A 20,504-nucleotide genomic window follows, 5' to 3' on the forward strand; every position below is an offset into this window, starting at 1 on the left:
ATAGCTAGAAGCAAGGTTGTTTTTTTAAAGGTTTGCTTACCTAAAAAGTGTATCCTTGGTCTTTATAGCTTATATTTAATTGATTGTAAAGGAATCAGCCTTTAATTGCTGCACAGGCAGCCATTGCTTGTTTCTGTGACTATCCTGAAATTGTTTACTTGGACAAGTTAGACAAAGACACATACACACACACATGCACTCCTGTACGTATATACAGTATAATGTATATAGACATGCAGGTTCTTGGTTTGGTTTCCGTCTTGGATAATTGGTTTGAAAAGCATCCAGAGCGATCACCCTGCTGTCCCTGTGGCCCCAGCTGCCAGGGTAAATAATGAGCCTCATAAACATGAAAGGCAAGGGGATGATCATCCTGATTTGAGCTTTGTACTCAGAGGAGATGAATTAGGGCTTAGAAATTCAAGGGCTTAAAGCATACACTAAGAGCAATTATCAATTAAACACAACCATTTAAAGGTAGAATGGCATCGAAAGATTCTGTTGCATCACTGCATTGTTCAGTTTCTGGTGAAACTCGTGATATTGAGCTAAATTCGATTGTGTCATACAACTAAACCTACTGAATTCTCATGCTGTAGAAACTAAGTGCAAAGTATTTAGCACTTTGTAGCTGTGTACTGTGGTGTCCTTGAACAGAAATACACTAAATCCTTTCCAGCTCCACAGATTCCCCTTCTCGAAGCTTACTGCTGTGTGACTCCGCATTGCTGTGTAGGAACCGAAGAGTTTATTCATCTGGAATCAATACAGTGTTGTAAAAAAACACTCTGTACAATCTTCCCGGGTGGACAAAGTTTTCATCTTGCACCTGTGCCATGTTTGATACACTAAAGGTCATTCATATGAAAGTGAACAAATAATAAGCCTAATGTAAAGGATATCATCTTACAATTTAAGCATTTAGTTGGCTATGTAACACAAAGTGATCCAAAAGAAAAAACTCACTTTTAATTTAGTTCATCACCAAAGTGTTGATATTTTTGATACCAGATTAGGTTTTGATTAGCTTTCTGCTAACTAGAAAGCTAATTTTGATTTCTTGGGAGACTTCTGGACACAAAATTTAAAAAACAAAAATAAGATTTTAATGACCAGATTTTGTGGAACATCTGGGAGGGCAGTGATTGTGATGTGTGAGGTGTTAAAATAACTTCATGATGTTCTGCAGAATGTCACCATGAAGCAAAAGTATATGTGAAATAATATTTTCTTTTATTTTGTGAGATAAGGATGGAGGTATTTGACACAAATCTCCAGTTTCATTGACATTTTTATGTTTTCCTGCTGCATGTTTTCACGTCAATAGGCTACTCGATTAGCAATAAGAAAGGAATAGTCAGGTTCATATTTCTTAGAGGCGAACAGGGCGAGGCCTAGACTTTGCTTGGGTTAGTTATTGATTTCACTTTTAAAGAAAGCTGGAAAAGCTCAGTGACTCAGTGGTGGCAGCTTTCAGCCAGCTCTAGGAATGGGGTTTTAGAATCCTATGCTCAAAGAGACTACCAGCTTGTGTTGGTGATGCACTAAAACAAATCCTACCCCTGGAACGATTTTGTTGCATCTCTATTTTCAGATATGGGGAGCTAAACTTTAAGAAGCTAAGGGAAATTTGTGTCTTGGGTAAAGCTTTTCTAAATGCGTTCCATTAATGTTTCATACAGAAGTATAACATTGACCCATTTAGTGCTATTCATGCTTTGATTTTCTACTTTGTTTATCAATGTCTCTATATGAAAAATGTATAGGCAGTATTTGAAGATGTGCAGATGTGGGCATTCATGTAATCCATCAGTGCTTGTTACTTTTACATTACATGTACATTGGAATCACTATTGCAAGATCCATTTTTATGGAAGTGCAAGAGCAATGGATCTACTTACCAAGAACTTTTCCAGCACCTCTCTCATGGAGAAAAAACAAGTAAATCTAAAACTAAATCTTATTCAAATGGGGACACACAGTAGGAGTGTCACGGTCAGTCAATAATTCAACACCCACTGGATTTGCTAGCAGTGCTAAGAAAAAAGATATAGATAACTTCAGCCATTGGTATTTTCATGTGTCAGATTCGATACAAGTCAACAGAGCAGGGTCAAAAAGACACCGCAGTTGACCTTAAGTCTGTGAACAAGTAAGCTTGGTGTAATTAATTATGAGTATTTAATTAAATATGTGCTGTCTCTTTTTATTCACAGGCTTCATCTATACCTGTGGGGGTACACTGAAAGGACGAAATGGCAGTATAGAATCGCCTGGTTTCCCCTATGGCTACCCCAATGGAGCAAACTGCACCTGGGTTATTGTTGGGGAAGAAGGAAGTAGAATCCAGCTCATCTTCTTGTCATTTGCCATAGAAGAAGAATATGACTTCCTGTCCTTGTATGATGGACACCCCCACCCTGCTAACTTCAGAACAAGGTAGGAAAAGTGCTCTCAGTTTTAGTTAATTAATATCTGAACGATTCCTTTGCATGATATGTTTTTGGTGGATTACCATAATCATGGGAAGTAACACTGTTATAGTAATAGCTGACTGTTTACTTTTTATTTCACAAGCTTTAACATCATCTAAGCAGTTCCAAAATGAGCCCAACGCAATCTTTTAAAACCTGGTTATGCTGTGAGATAATCCAAATTCTTCTTTTTTTTAAATCACAAAACATCATGTATAGAAGTGTAAATTAATCAGAAAATATGCAATTTTTTATTTAAAGTTTAAAAGTTGTACTGATAGACACTTTTTACAGGTTCATGTTGCTTACAGCTAAATGGTCATTAAGAGCAAACAGAGAGAAAAAAAAATCAAATTTCTGCTGGTTTGTTTTTCCCAGTCAAAGCCATTAGAGAAAAATAAATGACCCACAACAACAGGTTGCAGCCCTTTTGTGGCACACGCTTCCCTTGGCTCAATCAGTGCCACTGTGGGTCGCCCTTAATTATGGAATCATTTTATTGAGTTCCTTCTGTGAGAAACACAATAACCAGAATTAAAATCATTCATGATGCACCATAGTCCTCACCTTCCCTTATGATTTTATCTGCCAATCAATAGAGCCTTGACTTTATTCATTTAACTCTGGAATTGAAATATCAAGTTAATAATTAAGCTATAAATTTAGGTTTTATTTTTAAATCATTGGATTCTCACTTTTGAAACACCCTGTTGTGAAAACTGACTAGAAAAAAAAAAGCCCTCACAGTTCCTTTTATGCTGTTCATCTCAATACAATTTTATTTTTATAAGGGGATTTCTCCTGCAAGAAAGTGGTCAATGCTATTAGATTTTTAATTATTTGTCACAAGAGCTGATGACTCCTTATCTATAATTTCCAGAAAAGAAGGTCTTAGCAAGCAGTGGCATGTGTTTAAAACACACTTCTACATTGTCCCAGCGGTAATTAAATTGTACTAAATTTGGATGTTTCCTATAGGGCCAAACAACAAACATATACTGTCAAAACATGACATAACTTTATACTAATTTGCTGTTTTGTTTGATCCTTGGAAAAAATTCTTCTCAGATGTGCTCAGAAGTCATTAAACATGTAAGCTAGAGAAATGAGCAACCAGCTGAGATTTAGTCTCTTAATTCCATTTAGGATTATGTGGATGTGAAATTCCACGTGGAACTAAATCCTGGAATCAAGTGTATCCAACCTTAAAGCAAAGTAGGCTCAACACAAGACATGCTTCTCCTTGTTCTTTTTCGTCAAGAAACCTGCTTCCGTCACACATATCTGATTTTTGCATTTGGCTGCAGAATGCTGTAGCTCACAGGTGTCAGACTCCAGTCCCGGAGGGCTACTGCTCTGAAACTTTTAGATGTGCCTCTGCTGCACCACACCTCAATAGAATAATTAGGTCATTAAGGCTCTGGAGAACTTATCTACACAAGGAGGAGGTAATTTAACCATTTCATTCCAGTGTTTTGTACCTATGGCACATCTAAAAACTGCAGGACAGCGGCCCTTGAGGACTGGAGCTTGATGTTGAAAAACAAACAAGCAAAAAAAAAACAAAACATGAACTGGTTGAAAATAAGAAATCCATCTTGGCATGTAAAAATTAAGTACTACTTTTATCATAGTCATTTCTTTTTACTATGTCGTACTTCTGTCGCATGGATTTTCATAATATTTTTGCTACATTACAGCCACACACCTGATTGTGTTTCACTGGGGTTTTATATAATAGAACAACACAAAGTTGTGCATAATGAAAATAGAAGGTCACAACATTTTAACTTTCTTTTTTTTATATAAATAAAAAGCCTAAAGGTTGGTTTGCATTGTCATCCCCTCTGAGTAAATATCTAAATAAAACTGCAGGTGTTTTGGTGTCGTGCTTCTGCCAGACTTGCACATCTAGAGATATAAAAAAAATGCTGCTACTTTTCTGCTTATAGCTCAAGTCCAGTCAGATTGGATAGAAAGCATCTGAAAATACCAACTTTCAAGCCATCCCACAAAATTTAACTTGGATTTGGGTCTGCCCTTTAACTGGACCATTCAAACACATTAATTCCATTTAGGAAATTAATGTGGAAGAATCCTGTATTTTGATTCTTCCAGAGTAGCTCTGTGTTTTAATTTGTGGCATCGATTCATTTGAGTCACTTTGGCAGTCATGTCTTGGTAGGTTCACTGTTGTGCCATACTTATTGCAGTTTTGGGTGATGGGTTAAACAATTCTCCATGAGAGGTTGGGATATGTTTTTATAACCCAACCCTGCTTTAGTCTTCTACTGACCATTAACCTTAACCTGTATGCTGTGTTCCTTGATGTTTATAATGCTGCTTGTTCACTAATGTTCTCTAACATACATCAAATGCCCTCACAGATTTCTTGTATTTACTCTGAAATTAATATGCAGACAGGTTATGTACTAATTAGGTTACATCTAAGCGAAGTTGGTTGCACCTGATTTAAATGGGACTGAATACAACTGCATACCAAACATCCGCATTAGATTTAGATTTAGAAAAAAAAAAGAAAACTATTTTTATTTCATTTTTTGTACTTGTATTCCATCTTTTTTGATCATTTAAATATTAACATTTTAAGGCTAATATACATTAAATATCATTATAGAAAACTATCTTTCAAGTCACAGCACCAATAATAAAGTGTTACCAATCTGTTTATATGTATGAAAGAGCTTTTATTAAATACGTAAATGCCAATAAAATACTGCCTGGACGCCTGACCTAGAGGCCTGTGACAGTCTATTATTGAAGTGTGAAGTGTCGCAGATGACATGGAAGGATTTCAGTCTCACTCAGTGTCGATGTCTTCAAAGGTTTGAAAGAGCTGTCCTGGTAAAGTGTTCAGCTAAATGAATCATTCTCTGTCGCAGGCAGATATATTTTTGTATCAGGTGATGACGTTGCCTTTCAGGAGACACTTCTCACAAAGGACATGTCACTTACAGTCAAGTGTCGGCCTCCAATTTTAGCCACTGTTAAGAAGTAAAATCTACTTCTTCTAATTCAGAGCATCTAAGTTTTCAATTCCTGATGAAAAGCTTTTCCTTTTGCATTTGGTAATTAAAAAAATGGAAAAAAGAGGGGAGAAACTGGCAACATATGGATCTGAAATTCGGGTCAAGTTGGTGAAGGAGCCGTTTTGCTGTTGTTTTAATTATTAGGAGTCAAGTTTTAGATTATGTAATTGCTAGATCTGTCAAGCACCACATAGCTACTTCAAACACTGAAGTAGCTACTTCATACACTGATGCTCAATGCTGTTGGGCATCAGTGATCAGGGCATTAGTAATCAAGGTGTTAATGGTAATGTACTGGTTCTGCTTTTGATTCTGGTTCTGTCAGAGATAAACAGGTTTAGACCTTATTTCAGGAACCTGTCTCTTAAAATAGACTTTCTCAAGAAACATAATGCTTAAAAGCAATAAATCCCTAAACAATTACCAATAAACTGTTCTTCCTCATGATGTGGAAGTAATTGGAAGTTGATGTTTCTGGATACTTTCACTGAATATGCGTACTGACAGGTCAAATGAGCTTGTTCAGGATTGAGCAGATAAAGTGGTATAAAATGCTTTTTTTATCACAAATAAGCGCAGGTCTCTGGAGAAGCAGCTACTGTTTTCAGCCATTGTCACAGTTTGAAAATCAATACAAATATATTGCCCTCTTCCCTGAATTTACTTCAATTCCCCATTATGATGGACTGGAGTCCAGACCATTGGTCACAGAGCAAATGGCAGCATACCCTCCACACTGGTTCCCAGTATGTTCAAGAGTTTATTCCTTGAAAATGTATCCCTTTGTGGTTATTACTACACTGAAATTGCAAATAAGATTGCCATATTTCAAGATGAAAGTGGAAGTGGTGAGCTAACATAAAAGCATTGTCTAGAATTAGTACCATGGTTAATGCTTCATATTTGGAGTTCCCTATAGCCAGAGAGTTTAAGATTAACAGAAAAACTTTAAACTTCAAATCGGTTAATAATCAGTCAGTACTTAATTCAGTCAATGTTGGTTAGATGAATACACTTAGACCTGCACTATAACTGATCAATACATGTATAGTGGCAAAACCTGGAAAGCAAATTGAATTACTTTGTGTTTGACTGGTGATACAAATAAAATTGTGCATTTCCTTAAAATGTCTGAGGCCCTGAATGGAAGGTGTTGCTACACACATCACTTTACCAAAGAAAGCTCCTGTAAAAGACAATACGTCCACAGCTGTGTTGGTCAATTAAAGAGTTTATTTCTCACCAACAGCTGTTTTTACTGTTTCACAGTCTAGTTTGTCCATCAAAACAATATCCAAAAACAGGTTCTATAGTAACAGTTTTTTATAATTTTGTTGTCAACCGACACCTGTTTCCTGATAGGAATTCCTCTTTCAAGAACAGGCAGAGGGTTCAATTCACTTCTCACTATTATGTCTATAGATATAAAGGGAGTCATCCGGATGCTTGGTCTGTTGCTGAAAAGCAATTTTCTCATTATGTGGAATGAACTGTGCTTGTTTGGTTCAGCAGGCATCATTTTTAATCAACCGGCTTCACTAATCAACCCTTTCTTGGACAATCCTCAGATACCCCTACAGATTCAATGTAAAAAATGAATGGAGTTGAATAGTCTACAAAGGAGTCAGAGTGAGATTTTGGTGCTTTTCATCCGATTATTGTTTTAACCCTGTGGAGTCATGGGTCTAAATGGCCGTTGTGGTCTAATTTTGAATCTACCCTCATATTTTCACCATAAAAACTATTTACCTTACCTTGTTTGGTATCATTATTTTCAGAACATCCTAAACCCTGTGATTTTCCAGTGTTTGTTTCGGTTTGACAAAATTTATTATCGCATTGGCGCAAAAAACACACACAGAAACAAAATCCGAGTAGAAACAATATTGATACTAATATTGATAACTCGGAAAAATGGCTTTCATGTTGCATTCGTTCACTTCGTGGTCATAAAACAACTACCGATTGCACTCAACATGCGTAAAATGCGCACTACGCTATGGCTAACATGATCGATCATATTCCTGGTTCTATTTGGAAGTAAATATAAAACAAAATCAATATAAAAACACTACTTTTACAAAGTTTGAAGTCTCTACTGTCCAACAGAAATAAAATGCACACTTCTCATGGCGTCTTTTTTTATACAGACGTCTTTTAAATGCATGACGTCATGCCCGCCACAGGGCGGGCGTCGACCTCTAAAGGTTTTAACAGGCGATATCCAAGAGAACAGAGGTGAAGTGAGAAGGTTTAAGATGCCCTCTGTATTCCTATTGGTTTATTAGGATTTTCTGTTCATCCAAAATAACATGGAATGATCTTAGGATTGTGTTCACGTGTGTTGTTGTGTGTGTATGTTCTTGTCAGTAAGGAAGATTTATGGCCCACATCGACACAATCGCCCCACTAGTTAAGCCAAATTACCTCTGCTGTCTCATTTTCTCTCGCTTTCTCTTTTTCACCATTTTCTGTCTCCCTCTTCCTTTCCTTCACATGTGCACAGGCACCCCTCACACCCACACACACACACCCACACTCCAAGATAAACATGAACACGGCCACAGGGCTAAATGATAATTTAAAGGTCAGAACCATTAACATGAAAATTGTAATTATCAGGACTGTGATTAACATGGATAACTCATATTCACATGATTGTCCAGGCCCACAAAATATACAAGCACAACTCACACAAACCAGTCTCTCTCTGAGAGACCTCTGTCCAGGTTCCAACCCATACTCCCCATACCACTGTGCTGTTGCAGTTTAAGCAAAGACCATCTCTTTAGGATTTGTCAGTGTTTTTCTTATGAAACATAAACCCCCATAAAAGTACATGAAGGTATTTTATATATTTAATATGGATGCATGGGAAATTTTCACATTACTGACAAAATAGGCTTTTAACAAAATACTGCATTTTTTTTTATTTGTATGTCTCACTCGCACACACCCTTTTTTTTTGTATTTTCAAAGGTAATTTATGACTGCATTAAGAGTAGAAATTGGAATTTGATTAATTATTATTAAACTTAAGCCAAAAAATATTAGTCAGGTGGCATTTGTTTTGCATCACGTCTTACATAAATCAAAATAATTAATCCGAATAAACTATCTATCATCCTTACTGACATGACTCAACAAGCAATTAACAATGGTGCATAAGTGTCGATGGTAGCACACTCCTTAAATATAATGGAGGAGAGTCCAAGTTAAATTAGGAAGAAAGCAGGATATTGTGCGACATAAGGCAGAATTGAGAGTTAGTTATGATATTAATGGAACTGGCCCAACCTCCCAACCTCGCTGTATATGTGTTACTGGGTCAAGGAATATAAAAAGACCTCAATATCAAAGGTAAGAAGGTGCAGAGACAAGATATTTTAAATTGGACCTACAAAGAAAAACAAATACTTTGCAAGTTCAAAGGCAGTTGGTCTAAAATCCCAAAATGATAGACTGAAGTAAATCAAGACACGACTGCGGTTGCTGTCAAACTGTTACAGATCAAGGGTGAGGAGGCAGGATGAAGAGAGGCTATGTAAACAAAGATGCACTACAAATGGAAGGAGAGAAGAAAGGGCGGCATATAGTCAGGAGGATGATTCAACAGAGGTGGCAATAATTAGTACAGAGCAGACAGGATGGGTCAACCCAGAGACTGCACACAAGGGAAAGTCAATTTTTGGCACACTACAAGAAATTACGTAAATGACAAAACAGTATAGAAGGACTTCAGATTCTAATTTCCTACTGTTGCCACTGAAGTCATCTCAACTAAAAACCATAAACATACCAATTAATTCTTAATTTGAAGCATTTAAGATTCCACAGCTAAATGAGATAGCCCCTTAGCATCCTAATAGGTTATACTGTACATTTGAATGATTTCCTTGACTGTGGCAAGTCAAGATGTGTGGTCAGTTACATTTTCACATTCAGCCTGGCTGGTTTGGAAAGCTATATTTTTGCTTAATAACCTAAAGCTTTATTTGAAAGCTGGAATTTTATTTCCAAAGTGATCTTTGTCTAATGTTAAAATGCATAAAACAGATCATGTAAGAAGAAAATACACTTTTTCAGAGCTGTAGCCAGGCTGCATTTTATACATTGAATTATTTTTTTTAAAAAAGAGAGTTGTGCCCAGTGAGGAACAATGGAAGCTCGTTGCCTGAGTCACCTGAATAGAGGATAATAAGAGTAATCTGTGGGATCTGGACAGTCGATTCATACATATCTATAATCTCTTCATTAGCAGCAGCTTCATAGAAGTCATTAGTTCTTATTTCATAAGTCTTTATTTCATTCAATTTCAGCTTTTGATTGTGCTCAGCAAAGGCTTTTGAAGAGAGAATATTTTGCAATTGGATGAGATTTGATTTAAAAAATGACAGGGCCGAGTGTTCTTTGTTTTCAAACCTTAAGTGCCTTTGCTCTCGGTTCTAACAAGGTTATTTGCAAACTTTAAAAAAAGTAGCAACAATCGGAATAGAAGGCAGGACTATAGCAAGTATTGAATTTCTACCCAACATGGTAATCTTGCTCTTTCCACTATCACGCATGTTTTAATGCACTTCTCAAAATGTACTCTCTGCTCTACTAGAGTTAATGGTTAATTTCTGTGATGGACCCTGCCTCATTGGTGAAACAGCCCATGAAGAAAATATGTGAGAGAGAGAAGGGGAATGCTCAAAAGTAATGATAGGTATTCTGTTTTCAACTCGGTGAGTCTAAATTGGATAGAGAAGGGCATTATTCTCTGCAGGTGGTACAATTGACCTTCACAAGAGCAATTATTTTCCTTTCATCAAGAAGAAAGTAAGAAAAAGGGGGATAAAGAAGCATAAATTTGTTTTTACATTTGAAAATTCTGTCATACTTCATTATGACTGTCAGTACAGACTTTAATCCCATTCTGCTTAGAAAAGTTTGGTATGAGATGATAAACTGCATCTGGTTAAGTTGAAATGTGTATATACTTAAAAACTCAGCATTCAGTAAATTATTGTTTTTTAAAACATTTTTCATTTCTCTTTGCCTGTGATTTTATGTTTTTGGTATTTCCTTTAATTTTCCAAGGTTTTTGTGGAAAGGAAATAGAAAAATGTAACAAGTGCATGATGAACCATAATGACCAGACATGAATTAAATGCTACATTTAGAGACTTTCTATGTTCCTCAGGGCTAGTATATGACAAAAATAATTATTCGCAACATTCACTTTGGAGTTCTCTGGCAGATTTGTTTTACAAATTTGTCCTAAAATTTCTGCAAGACCTTGAAGTACGACAGTTTTGTAAAACGGCAGTTAAGCATGCATGCGGGGAAAAGCTGATGCCTCTATGTTCATTTCTGCTGACCTTATTACTGGTTCCCTGTGAAGTGTCACCAGTGTGGATTTGTTCAACTAGTAGCATTGCTATGAACTCAAAACCAGTCATCATGTCTGATTTATCTGCTATTCTAGATGTGCTATAAAAGAAGCACACCAGTTTCAATGGAATGCTTTTTGCATCACCTCCTTCGTGTCTGAGACACATGGTCCTCTCAAGTTCTCTCCCTTTGATTTTCAACTCAAAGGACATATTTCCGACTCTAAATTCTTTGATGCGTATACAGTGTCTTTTGTAAGAAAGAAAAATGTCCATGTATCCCTCAACAAACTTCATTGTTTTTGCTTAAATCAAGAACATAAAATGAAGACACAAATGTTGCTTACATGCAAAGTGAGAATGATGTACACAACACAACAAAATGAAAACACAAATTGTAATTTGTAAAGAAGAGGTACTTCACGTGTGCCCCTCTTTGCAATATTCTCCTTTAATGAATTAGGCATCACAAATATGTATGACAATCACATACAAATAATTCAATTTATAATACTGTTAAAAGTAAACTTGTCCGTTTAAAAACGACACCAAACTACAGTGCATTGCCTAAAAGCTGTGTTAAACTCGAAGCAAATTTACAGAATGTCTAATTTGTTTATTTATTTGACTAAATATATCTTCATGAAACTAAAATAACCTCACCCCGTTCTTCCTGCAGATGACCTCCCTTGGCAATGAATCCAAAATAGTTTCCGAAATAGAGACATGACTAGAGATTAGAGAGATTGCAGGAACGTTCTAATGCAGAAAAGGGGACCAAAGGTGGAAGAGCAAGAAAATAGTTGAGTGAACATAAAAGGAAGAAATGACACTCATTTCATCAATGTAGCAATGATGGAGAATAACTTTGTGTTTTCCATGCATCTCTAATTTGGAGGAAACTGCAGAAAGAGAAAGCAGCTTTATGGTGCCAAAAGCATGAGGTGGATTTGTGATTCAGACCTCCGGAGTCATATTTTGCTGCAGTTACTGTTGCAAGTCTTTTGGGGGTATGTCTCCACCAGCTTTGAACATTTTTGCTGCCGTTTGTTTTTTAACAGAATGGCTTACGCTAAGTCAGATTGAATGGAGAGCATCTTTGATCATCAATTTCCACAGATTTTAATTTGGATGTTGGTCTGATCTCTGACTGGGCCATTCTGAGAAATGAATATATTCTGATGTAAACCATCTTATTGTAAGTCTCCCTGCATGGTTATGATTGTCCTGCTGGAAAGTGAACCTCTGCCCCTGACTGAAATACACCAAAAAGCTGTTCCACTGTCTCATCAAACCAGAGTGTAATATTAAACATTACAATAAAAAGGCTGGTCCAAGACTAGATAATATTCAAGGCAATTCCCTGAATGTAACTTCTGGTTTCAAAACTAGAGTGCTAATCCCAAGTTAGCTGCCTTATAAAGGAGCTCTGTTTGTGAGTTTGATGTCATGCCTCAGGCTTCTGAGGTCTTGAACTTGACTTGCCCACTCTAAGAGTATCAGAACTGAAAAACATGTATTACATGGATGATGTGATGGAACATGAGTTGCAACGCCTGGAAGCCGCAACGCATGTGCCAGCGAAAAAACACCACAAGCGAGACACGTGCATATCACGGTATGTCAGAAAAAGTAAGATCTGGTCACGCCAATCTCTTTTCTTTTGAGTGCTCTTCTTCTGGCTCTCCTTCCAGTTCTTGCCTTGACCCAGTTTGTATCTGCAATCTTCTGCAACACCAATTTTACACCTGGCTAAGTCACACCAACAGGACACAGTCGCAAAACTAGAGACGGAGCCACAAACTGAACTCACACAAGCGGCAGAAACGCACAGAGGCATAGAGGGAGACATGCACGCTCTGCTCCAAAGGCCCAGGAGGAAAGTGCACACAAAGGCCATGGGAAACAGCGGTGTGTGATTGGTGTGAAAATAAACAAATTTGGTCTTTGATGTTGGGACAACATTTGCAAGCAATCGAGAGCACTTTTCGGGGAGGAAAAGCAAGGCGTGCAAACGTAGATGTGCTCGCGTGCGCCTTGGTGTTAAAGGGAGTGGTTTGTGTGAGCGTGAATCGAGGTGTGTTTACCCCTGAGGTAGTGGTATTTCATCTCCTCCCGCATCAGTTCTGCCCTGTAGGCGGTAAGAGGTGCGTGTGGGGAAGTGGAGGCGTGTGTGCTGAAAGATCCAAAAACACTTTACCAAGGTTAAATGAGACATTAAAGAAGGAAAAAAAGAATATATATGGGTATCTTTTAGCAGCAATGTATAACACCTTACAAAAGGATGCACACTCCTTGAACTTCAGAAGTGTCATGGATTTGTATTTAGTCTCCTTCATTTCAGTACTCTAAAAAAAAATTCTAGTACAAGCAATAAGAAAGATGTCGCGGAACAAACAGGAAACAAAAACCCAGGAACAAACTAGACAGATCAGTGATAAAGTTGTTGAAAAGTTTAAAGTAGGTTTGGGTGATAAGAACTGAAAACATCACAAAGCACTCTTCATTTCACTATATAAAGATAAAGCAACAGGAGCAAAAATCAGCAAAGCCTCCAAGAGGCCCATTGTAAGTCTGGAGGAGTTGCAGATATCCACAAATCAAATGCATGAATTCATAAAGGAGCAATCACTGGAAATGGCCACAAATAGTTCCATTTGGAGCTCAGCACAAGCCATGTAGAAGAGACGTCAAATAGGTGAATATGCTTTGTTCAATAATGTGATTTTACAAAGTATTGACACATGTAGTCAGAGTATATTTTGGAATCTCAATGGTTAGTTTTGTTTTGTATATTTACTTTTGAGTCATTGCATATAGGGTTCTGCGAGTGTCTATAATCTGGATGCAAATGCTCACATCTTTTAAGCTGTTTATGTAAAAAAAAAAGGAAGGAAGGGAAAAAAAGAACGTAAGAAAACAACATGGAAAATATGCATAAATTATCCCAGCTTGTAACAGTCCCTTTGGACATGAATTAACTTGCAAATAAACCATGTCAACTTTCTTGCAGTGTTTTTTTTTTCTTGTCTTGTAAACACATTTTGGAACAGCTGGGGGTCCATCAGGTGTCCAATTTGGCGTAAAATGTAGCTGAAAAAATTTTTGTGAAAATGTCTTGCTTTAATTTGAGTATAATTGCAAACTCTTGCACGTAAATTGTTAAAAAAAAAAAAAGAGAGACACCTACTGGAGTTCAAATGAGTGCTTTAGAGGAGAGGCTTTTAATGGAGGTTGCAGGCTTTAATGTCATACACTTTTAAGAAAATTGACATTCTTTTCTTTCTCCTTGCTTAAGGATCAAAATGTCATATTAATGTAAATTGATTGATAACATTTTGGAAGAGAAAAGGTTTTAAAGTGTTCTCTGAAGATCGATTCTGACAACCTAATAATATGCATTATTAGAATGCATGTACTGTATGTCTGAAACCCTGGTTTAATGCACATTATTCTTGTTTTCTTTTACCAAATCTGACTCAGGCTAAGGTCTGCTTTGCACAAGATGCCTATAATTCACTCAGTTTATTATTCTGCTTCTCTCTTTTTTTATTTCCATTTCTGTCTCTTTATTAATTAAACCCCCCACTTCCAACCCATCTGCTTGTCTTTCAGTTCATCCTGTAAAAGTAATGAATTCTGATCTGCTCAGTTCTTTCCGTTTAGACTGGCAAATATTACGGTGTAATTATTACTGTACTGTGAGCGGTGGTGTGTGTCAGTCATAAGCCAGATCTGATGGCCATCAAGATCCTTCGTAGCTAATCAGAGATCTCCTTTTTGCCACAATGTTAAGAGGTTTTTTGCAAGATGTGTTAATCCACCTCAGGGTAAATTGCTTTTGCGTCCCTTTTCTATTAAAGTGGGAAAATTAGTTTAAAGGCAGTAAATCTGGAGAATCTGTCATTATTAATTTATTTTTATGTGTCTAATTAGGCCACTTACTTAAGGTCATATTTGATGTTGAACAGGAGTGAACATAAAAACCCAAATATGCCAACAAAAACATATTTGAAGCCATGTCAGCAACATGGCTTTAAATGTTGCTGACATTGAACCCAGCAACATTTTCCTTGTGTTTGGATGTGTCATATGGTGCTTGCAGTTAGGAAAAAGTCTGTTATGTAGTAGTGGTTTTCTAAGAAAAAATATTAATCTCTTGATGTCTAACTGGTTTTTGTTCAGGAATATGCTCCAGCCATATTCCTATGGACTTAAAACAGTTTCATGGTCACTGCTGAAGAAAACTGTTCCCAAAGAATGACAGTGCCACTACCATGTTTCACCTTGTGGAAGGTGTGTTTACAGATAAATTTGTAGGACTATTTTGGCTTGCAACCTCCAAATGGGACCAGAGGCTGTGTTTCAGCAATAGTTCTTCTTTTGTACAGTCCATAAAGATTTATTGAGAAACTGATTCTCTACAGATTCTACAACCTTAGCTGTGAATATCTACTGCTCATCCAGAATTAACACGAGGTGTTTAGCTTCTCTGATTAATGCTATCCTTGCCTGGCCAGTCTGTTTACGGGAGACCATGTCTCTGTAGATTAAGAGTTGCGCCATGATTGTTTTATTTTCAGATGACTGATCGAAGAATTCCCCATAAGGTGTTCAAAACTTGAGGTATTGATTCGTAACCTAAACCTGCTTGCTACATTTTCACAATGTTATCCCTGACCTGTCTGCTGTGTTCCTCTGACTGCATGACGCTTTTTGTTTACCAGTGTTCTCTAACAAATCTCTGAGGCCTTCATAGAACCAATTGATTTATCCTGAGATTAAAATTAGACGCAGGTTGTTTTTTTTTACTTGGATGACTTCTAAAGACAGTTGACTGCAGTTTTGTCTAATAGCATCAGAATGTATGGAGATTAATGTTGCCTTAATTTTTAACTTTCAGTATAAAATATTTTCTTATCATGAATTTTTCTTGTGTGCAGAAATCTTAAGATTTGTTAAAGCTTGATGTCTTAATGTCTCTTTTTAAGATCTCTCAACATTATCGATTGTGACCATCCTGTGCAAAATGTTAACATGCTACTATAATATTGTAGAACTGTTGGTGGCTAAATAGCATTCCTGCCAGGATGCCTTGTAGTCCCCTGACACATATGTGCAGTACATACAGTACGTACAGACTCGTTCAGGCGGTATCTCAAGGGCAATCACCCAGGTGTCAGGTTTTTTTTTTTTTTTTTTTACCTCAGGGAAAAGATCACTATGATCAGCCCCAGAGCCAACCCACTGTCCCTGGAGGAAAGGATGGATACACTGGCTCACAATACATACAGATTAAAGAAAATAAGACAAAGCCACAAGCAACGGTAAAAAGGATGTGAAGAAAGGACAGTTTGGGATTGAGTGTACGTAGGAACACAGAGGAAACAAGGAGACATAAAAAGATTAAACGAAAAACGAAAAGGTTATTGCAGTACTGTTTTCTGCTGGCTGATCTGAACCCTGCATTGAATGCTTTCTTTTTTCTAGGAAATTTGAAGATGTGTGAAAGCTTTCTCTGCAAGATTTGGTCAAGCATAGCAGTTGTTCCTCTCTGAGAAATGATGCCAGCTAACCAGTAACACAAACACTAACTTCAAAAGACTAAAATGTCTTCATATATACATTGGTTTTAATCCTAAATTCCAACTTTTCCTTATTATATGCAGATATAATTAGTTTGCTGATACTCACGGATCCTGAAAGCTTTCACAATGCTTGTTTTTTTTTAAAAGCACATGGCATTTGTCCACACAACAATTTCTTGATTGACTCCTCTAGCCTCCCACCATGTCTCTGGAATATTTTGCAAAGTGAATCACTTTTCTTTCTTATTATGAGGAAATATCCAGATGAAGCTCCTCTAACGGGAAGTTTTTACTTTGAAGAATGCACTCATCAGTACTCTGTGTGTTGACGTGGGATGAAAGAGGAATTATCCCTTTTTAGTGTTGCATAACACAAACGGTGGAGATGTAGTTGCTATGACTCATTTCCATGACATTCTTGTTATCCTGGTCTTTTATAACAAAAAGTAAGAGACGGAGGTGTTTTCACTTGGTTAATCTTGCTTTTTTAAAATCTTTTCACATTGTGAGATTACAGATTTTTAACTTTCTAAAATGCAGTCTAAAGCTTAATCAGCGTGAATGCTTTGCTAATATTTTCCTTGTAACTCATGCAGAAAATGCATCTAAATTATGGAAAAGTTTTTAAGAGTGTTAATGGGAAGCTTTATAAAATGAAACAAAGAGTATTTCCACACAAAAACATGTTAGAAAGCGCAACATTTTGACATTGGGGTGGAAGATTCCTGTCCAGCAGGACAACCACACTAAACAATAGTATGGTTTGAATCAAGACATCTATGGCCCAGGCAAAGTCCAGATCCAACTTTAATTGTTCAAATCATAGACTTAAATAATTTTTCTCATTTATGAGAGACATAGGTTTATTAGTAGGCAAAATCCACCAACAGATGATGTTTAGCACCTCGCCACTTTGTTGTGTTGCATAAATGCTCAGAGCTGGAACTCTACGTTCAGCTTGACAGATGGATTTCAGTAAAAATTAAACTCAACTTGGCTCTGTTGTTTGGACCTAAACCTGTCACTCTGTCTGCACCATTTGTAGTTGTGTGTTTAACTATTTTCAAATATATTAGAAAATCTAATCAACACCTACAAGTACTGCAGACCAACCCTTTTACCACTCTTTACTCCTGTCATTTAGTTAATTTCTCATGTGTGCATACACAAACACAGATGCACGTCATTTGAGATTATTTGAGTTCTGGTAACATTTTCAGACCCTGACCCAGAGGGAAACTAAAAGAACAGAGAAGAGACAGACGGGTATAATGATACATAAACACTAGAACACAAAGAGCATTACAACAATGCTTTTCTCTCTGCTCGGTTGCTCTCTCCATTATCCTTCAAGGCAAAAATACAAGAATTCAATTAAAAAACCATGTAGTGACCTTAAAACACATGCACATGCATGGACACCCACAAGCTTGACATATCAATTAATCACTGTCTGTCACTTGACCATTATAGCCTGTGTACCCTCAATGGGCCAAGGGAATTGTATAAATATAGACTGTTTTATGAAATGTCATTCTGCTATAAATGGCCTCGGCTAAACCTGTAGCAGATTGTTTCTCAGTCGACATCTTCATGCCAATATCAGCATGCAGTACTGCAGATGGAGTATTTACATAGGATATACTTTGTCGCACTGTGGACAAGCAATGGATGATTAAATTAGTAGTCATTGAAGAATTGAAAAACTTAATCCAATTATTGTTTTGATAAGTAGTATTCATGCAACCTCAAGGTGGCAATAATATCCATATTTAGCAACTATACTTTGAAGTCGGTCTAGCTTGACAAACATTAATAGAGCAATTACTCCATGGATGTACCACTACTACAAAGCTTATCCAACTTGCAGCTCAAATACTGTAGCTATGACCCAAGGTTTTTGGTTTTTTTTAGTCAGACTATACACTATGCAGGTGGTTTATTCAACTTAATTTGCTGAAGGCCTGAAACAAAAATCAAGCTTTCTTTATTACCTGGTGACTATCTGACTAGTTGCAAGCACTCAAAAAGCCCTGAAATTTCACTCTGAGATAATCAGTAAACATAAAAAGCTAGACAGTGGCATCACAGCTACAATCCTAAAATGCAGTGCTGAATTCAACAACCTTGGGAGTGTTTAATTTCGCATTCTGTGATGCAAATGTATAATTTAGAACCGGAGTGTATCAAAAGGGTGTGATGTGACAGGTGTTGATGTTGAAGAAAATGTCCTTTTCTTCTCTTATGAACCCACCTGTTGTTCTTTTCAGTATGCGAACAGAGATTACAAAAGGCATCCGATTCTCTTGACATTAGAAATGAAAGTTCATCAGATGGGGAAAAAGACAAAACTGTAATAAATAAAAGCCTCATTTGCAACACTTTCGTCATTACACCCAAGATAAACATTTTATGACATCTGCTGCATGCATTGTCTTGGTAGCTTAGTGATACAAGAAAACATTTTCATTTAATAGAGAGCTAGAGCACATTTCAAGGTGAAAACATTTCATTTGACTGTACTGCACTTTATGCTTATACGCTTACTTGGAGTTTTCATCTATGCTGACTTTTGAAAATGTCTATAGTATTGCTGTTTCTATGAATGATAGATAAAGTTTATTGTAGCAGAATAAATAATCAGTCCCTCATCCCAGTCTATGGTTTTTAAGATTTTTGATGTTTCTACAGATTTCATAGTTGTGTATAGTTTTTTTTTTGTTTTTTTTTTATCCGAACTTTTCTGTTTTAGTTTGATCTGTACAATGTTAATGACATGGTGAAAACCTGTGGCGTTATGTATAAACTCTAAACTTTTTTTTTTTTAAGGTTTTGTTGGCTCTAGTGGCCTTTTTCGAAAATAGTTTGACATGAGAGAGGGGGAAAGACATGCGGCAAATGTCGCCAGGCCGGGAATCAAACCTGCGACCACCGCCACGAGGACTAAGGCCTCAATATGTGGGTCGTGCTTTGCCCCTGCACCACCACAGCACCCCTAAACTTTAAATTTGATCTAATTTAGAACCTCACAAAGGCTCATTATTTATACATTTTAAATCTGATTAAATATTTTGACGTACAGAGGATATTTTTTTTACAATCACTATATTCTGCCTATTGCTGCTGCTGTTCCATAATTATCTAAATTCTGAATGCTCTTGACTCCATTTGCAATTATTTTGTCTAAACATCAATTTCAGTGTAATTTCCAGCCTTTGGTAGATATAGAAAATCTCTAAATTGCACCATTTTCCTATCTAAGCTGAACAGCCACATTATGTTTTATATTTCAGAACACATTTCAGCGAGTGTAAGTGCTGTGTCTAATATTGTTTTGTCCTCTGTCTTCACATATGACACACAAAACACATCTCTCATATTAATTCTTCTATATTATTTCTTATAAATTAAATAGGATAGAACAAATTGCATTTAGAAATTAGCAGCATTAGCACTGGAACACTAAGCCATACTTATGCAAGAACATATGAGAGTCTGTCAGCAGTTTCATTATTACTATATGTCTATATAAGTGCATGAATAACCAAATAAATCTATTAATTTTCTAATGAAGTTTTTTGCTATATTTAAGAAGAGACACTGGTATAACCATAGACAATACACCATGCCTCAGTGTGTACAGACCACACTCAGGAATACATGGTTGTTTACTGTGATAAAACATGAAAAATTGATAACAATGGAGCTGACCTTTACAATAACAATAGAAAAGTGGGGGAAATGTTATCTCCACCTAACAGGTGCTTTTGAGGGGAAAAAATGATATTATTGTAGCTGCCTTTTTGCAAGAGACAATAGTTCAGTTTTATATGCAGTGAATTAATTAAACTGAACATAATTGTTTTTGTTAAATAGGTAAAACATAAGCCCACAAATAAAATGAGCAACTGCATTTATTAATTTTCACCATGTGTCAAACAAGAGAGGCAAATCATTATAAAGGTTCCAGGGACAAGACCTATAATGCAGAAAAAAGCTCCAATGCACAACTAAGTT

The 20,504-nt window shown here is 36.6% G+C and overlaps 1 protein-coding gene across 6 annotated transcripts in view; it reads left to right on the top strand.

Annotated features, from left to right (window-relative positions):
• Nucleotides 1-20,504, top strand: part of csmd3b (CUB and Sushi multiple domains 3b) — a 642,306-nt gene that overhangs the window by 337,013 nt on the left and 284,789 nt on the right. For all 6 annotated transcript variants that reach the window (XM_032580262.1, XM_032580264.1, XM_032580265.1 and 3 more), the window contains one exon: nt 2,217-2,439. In XM_032580262.1, coding sequence (XP_032436153.1) covers nt 2,217-2,439 — 223 coding nt within the window. The remainder of the gene's footprint in view (nt 1-2,216; nt 2,440-20,504) is intronic.

Source organism: Xiphophorus hellerii, chromosome 13 (assembly GCF_003331165.1).
Source record: "Xiphophorus hellerii strain 12219 chromosome 13, Xiphophorus_hellerii-4.1, whole genome shotgun sequence".
Classification (NCBI taxonomy): domain Eukaryota; kingdom Metazoa; phylum Chordata; class Actinopteri; order Cyprinodontiformes; family Poeciliidae; genus Xiphophorus; species Xiphophorus hellerii.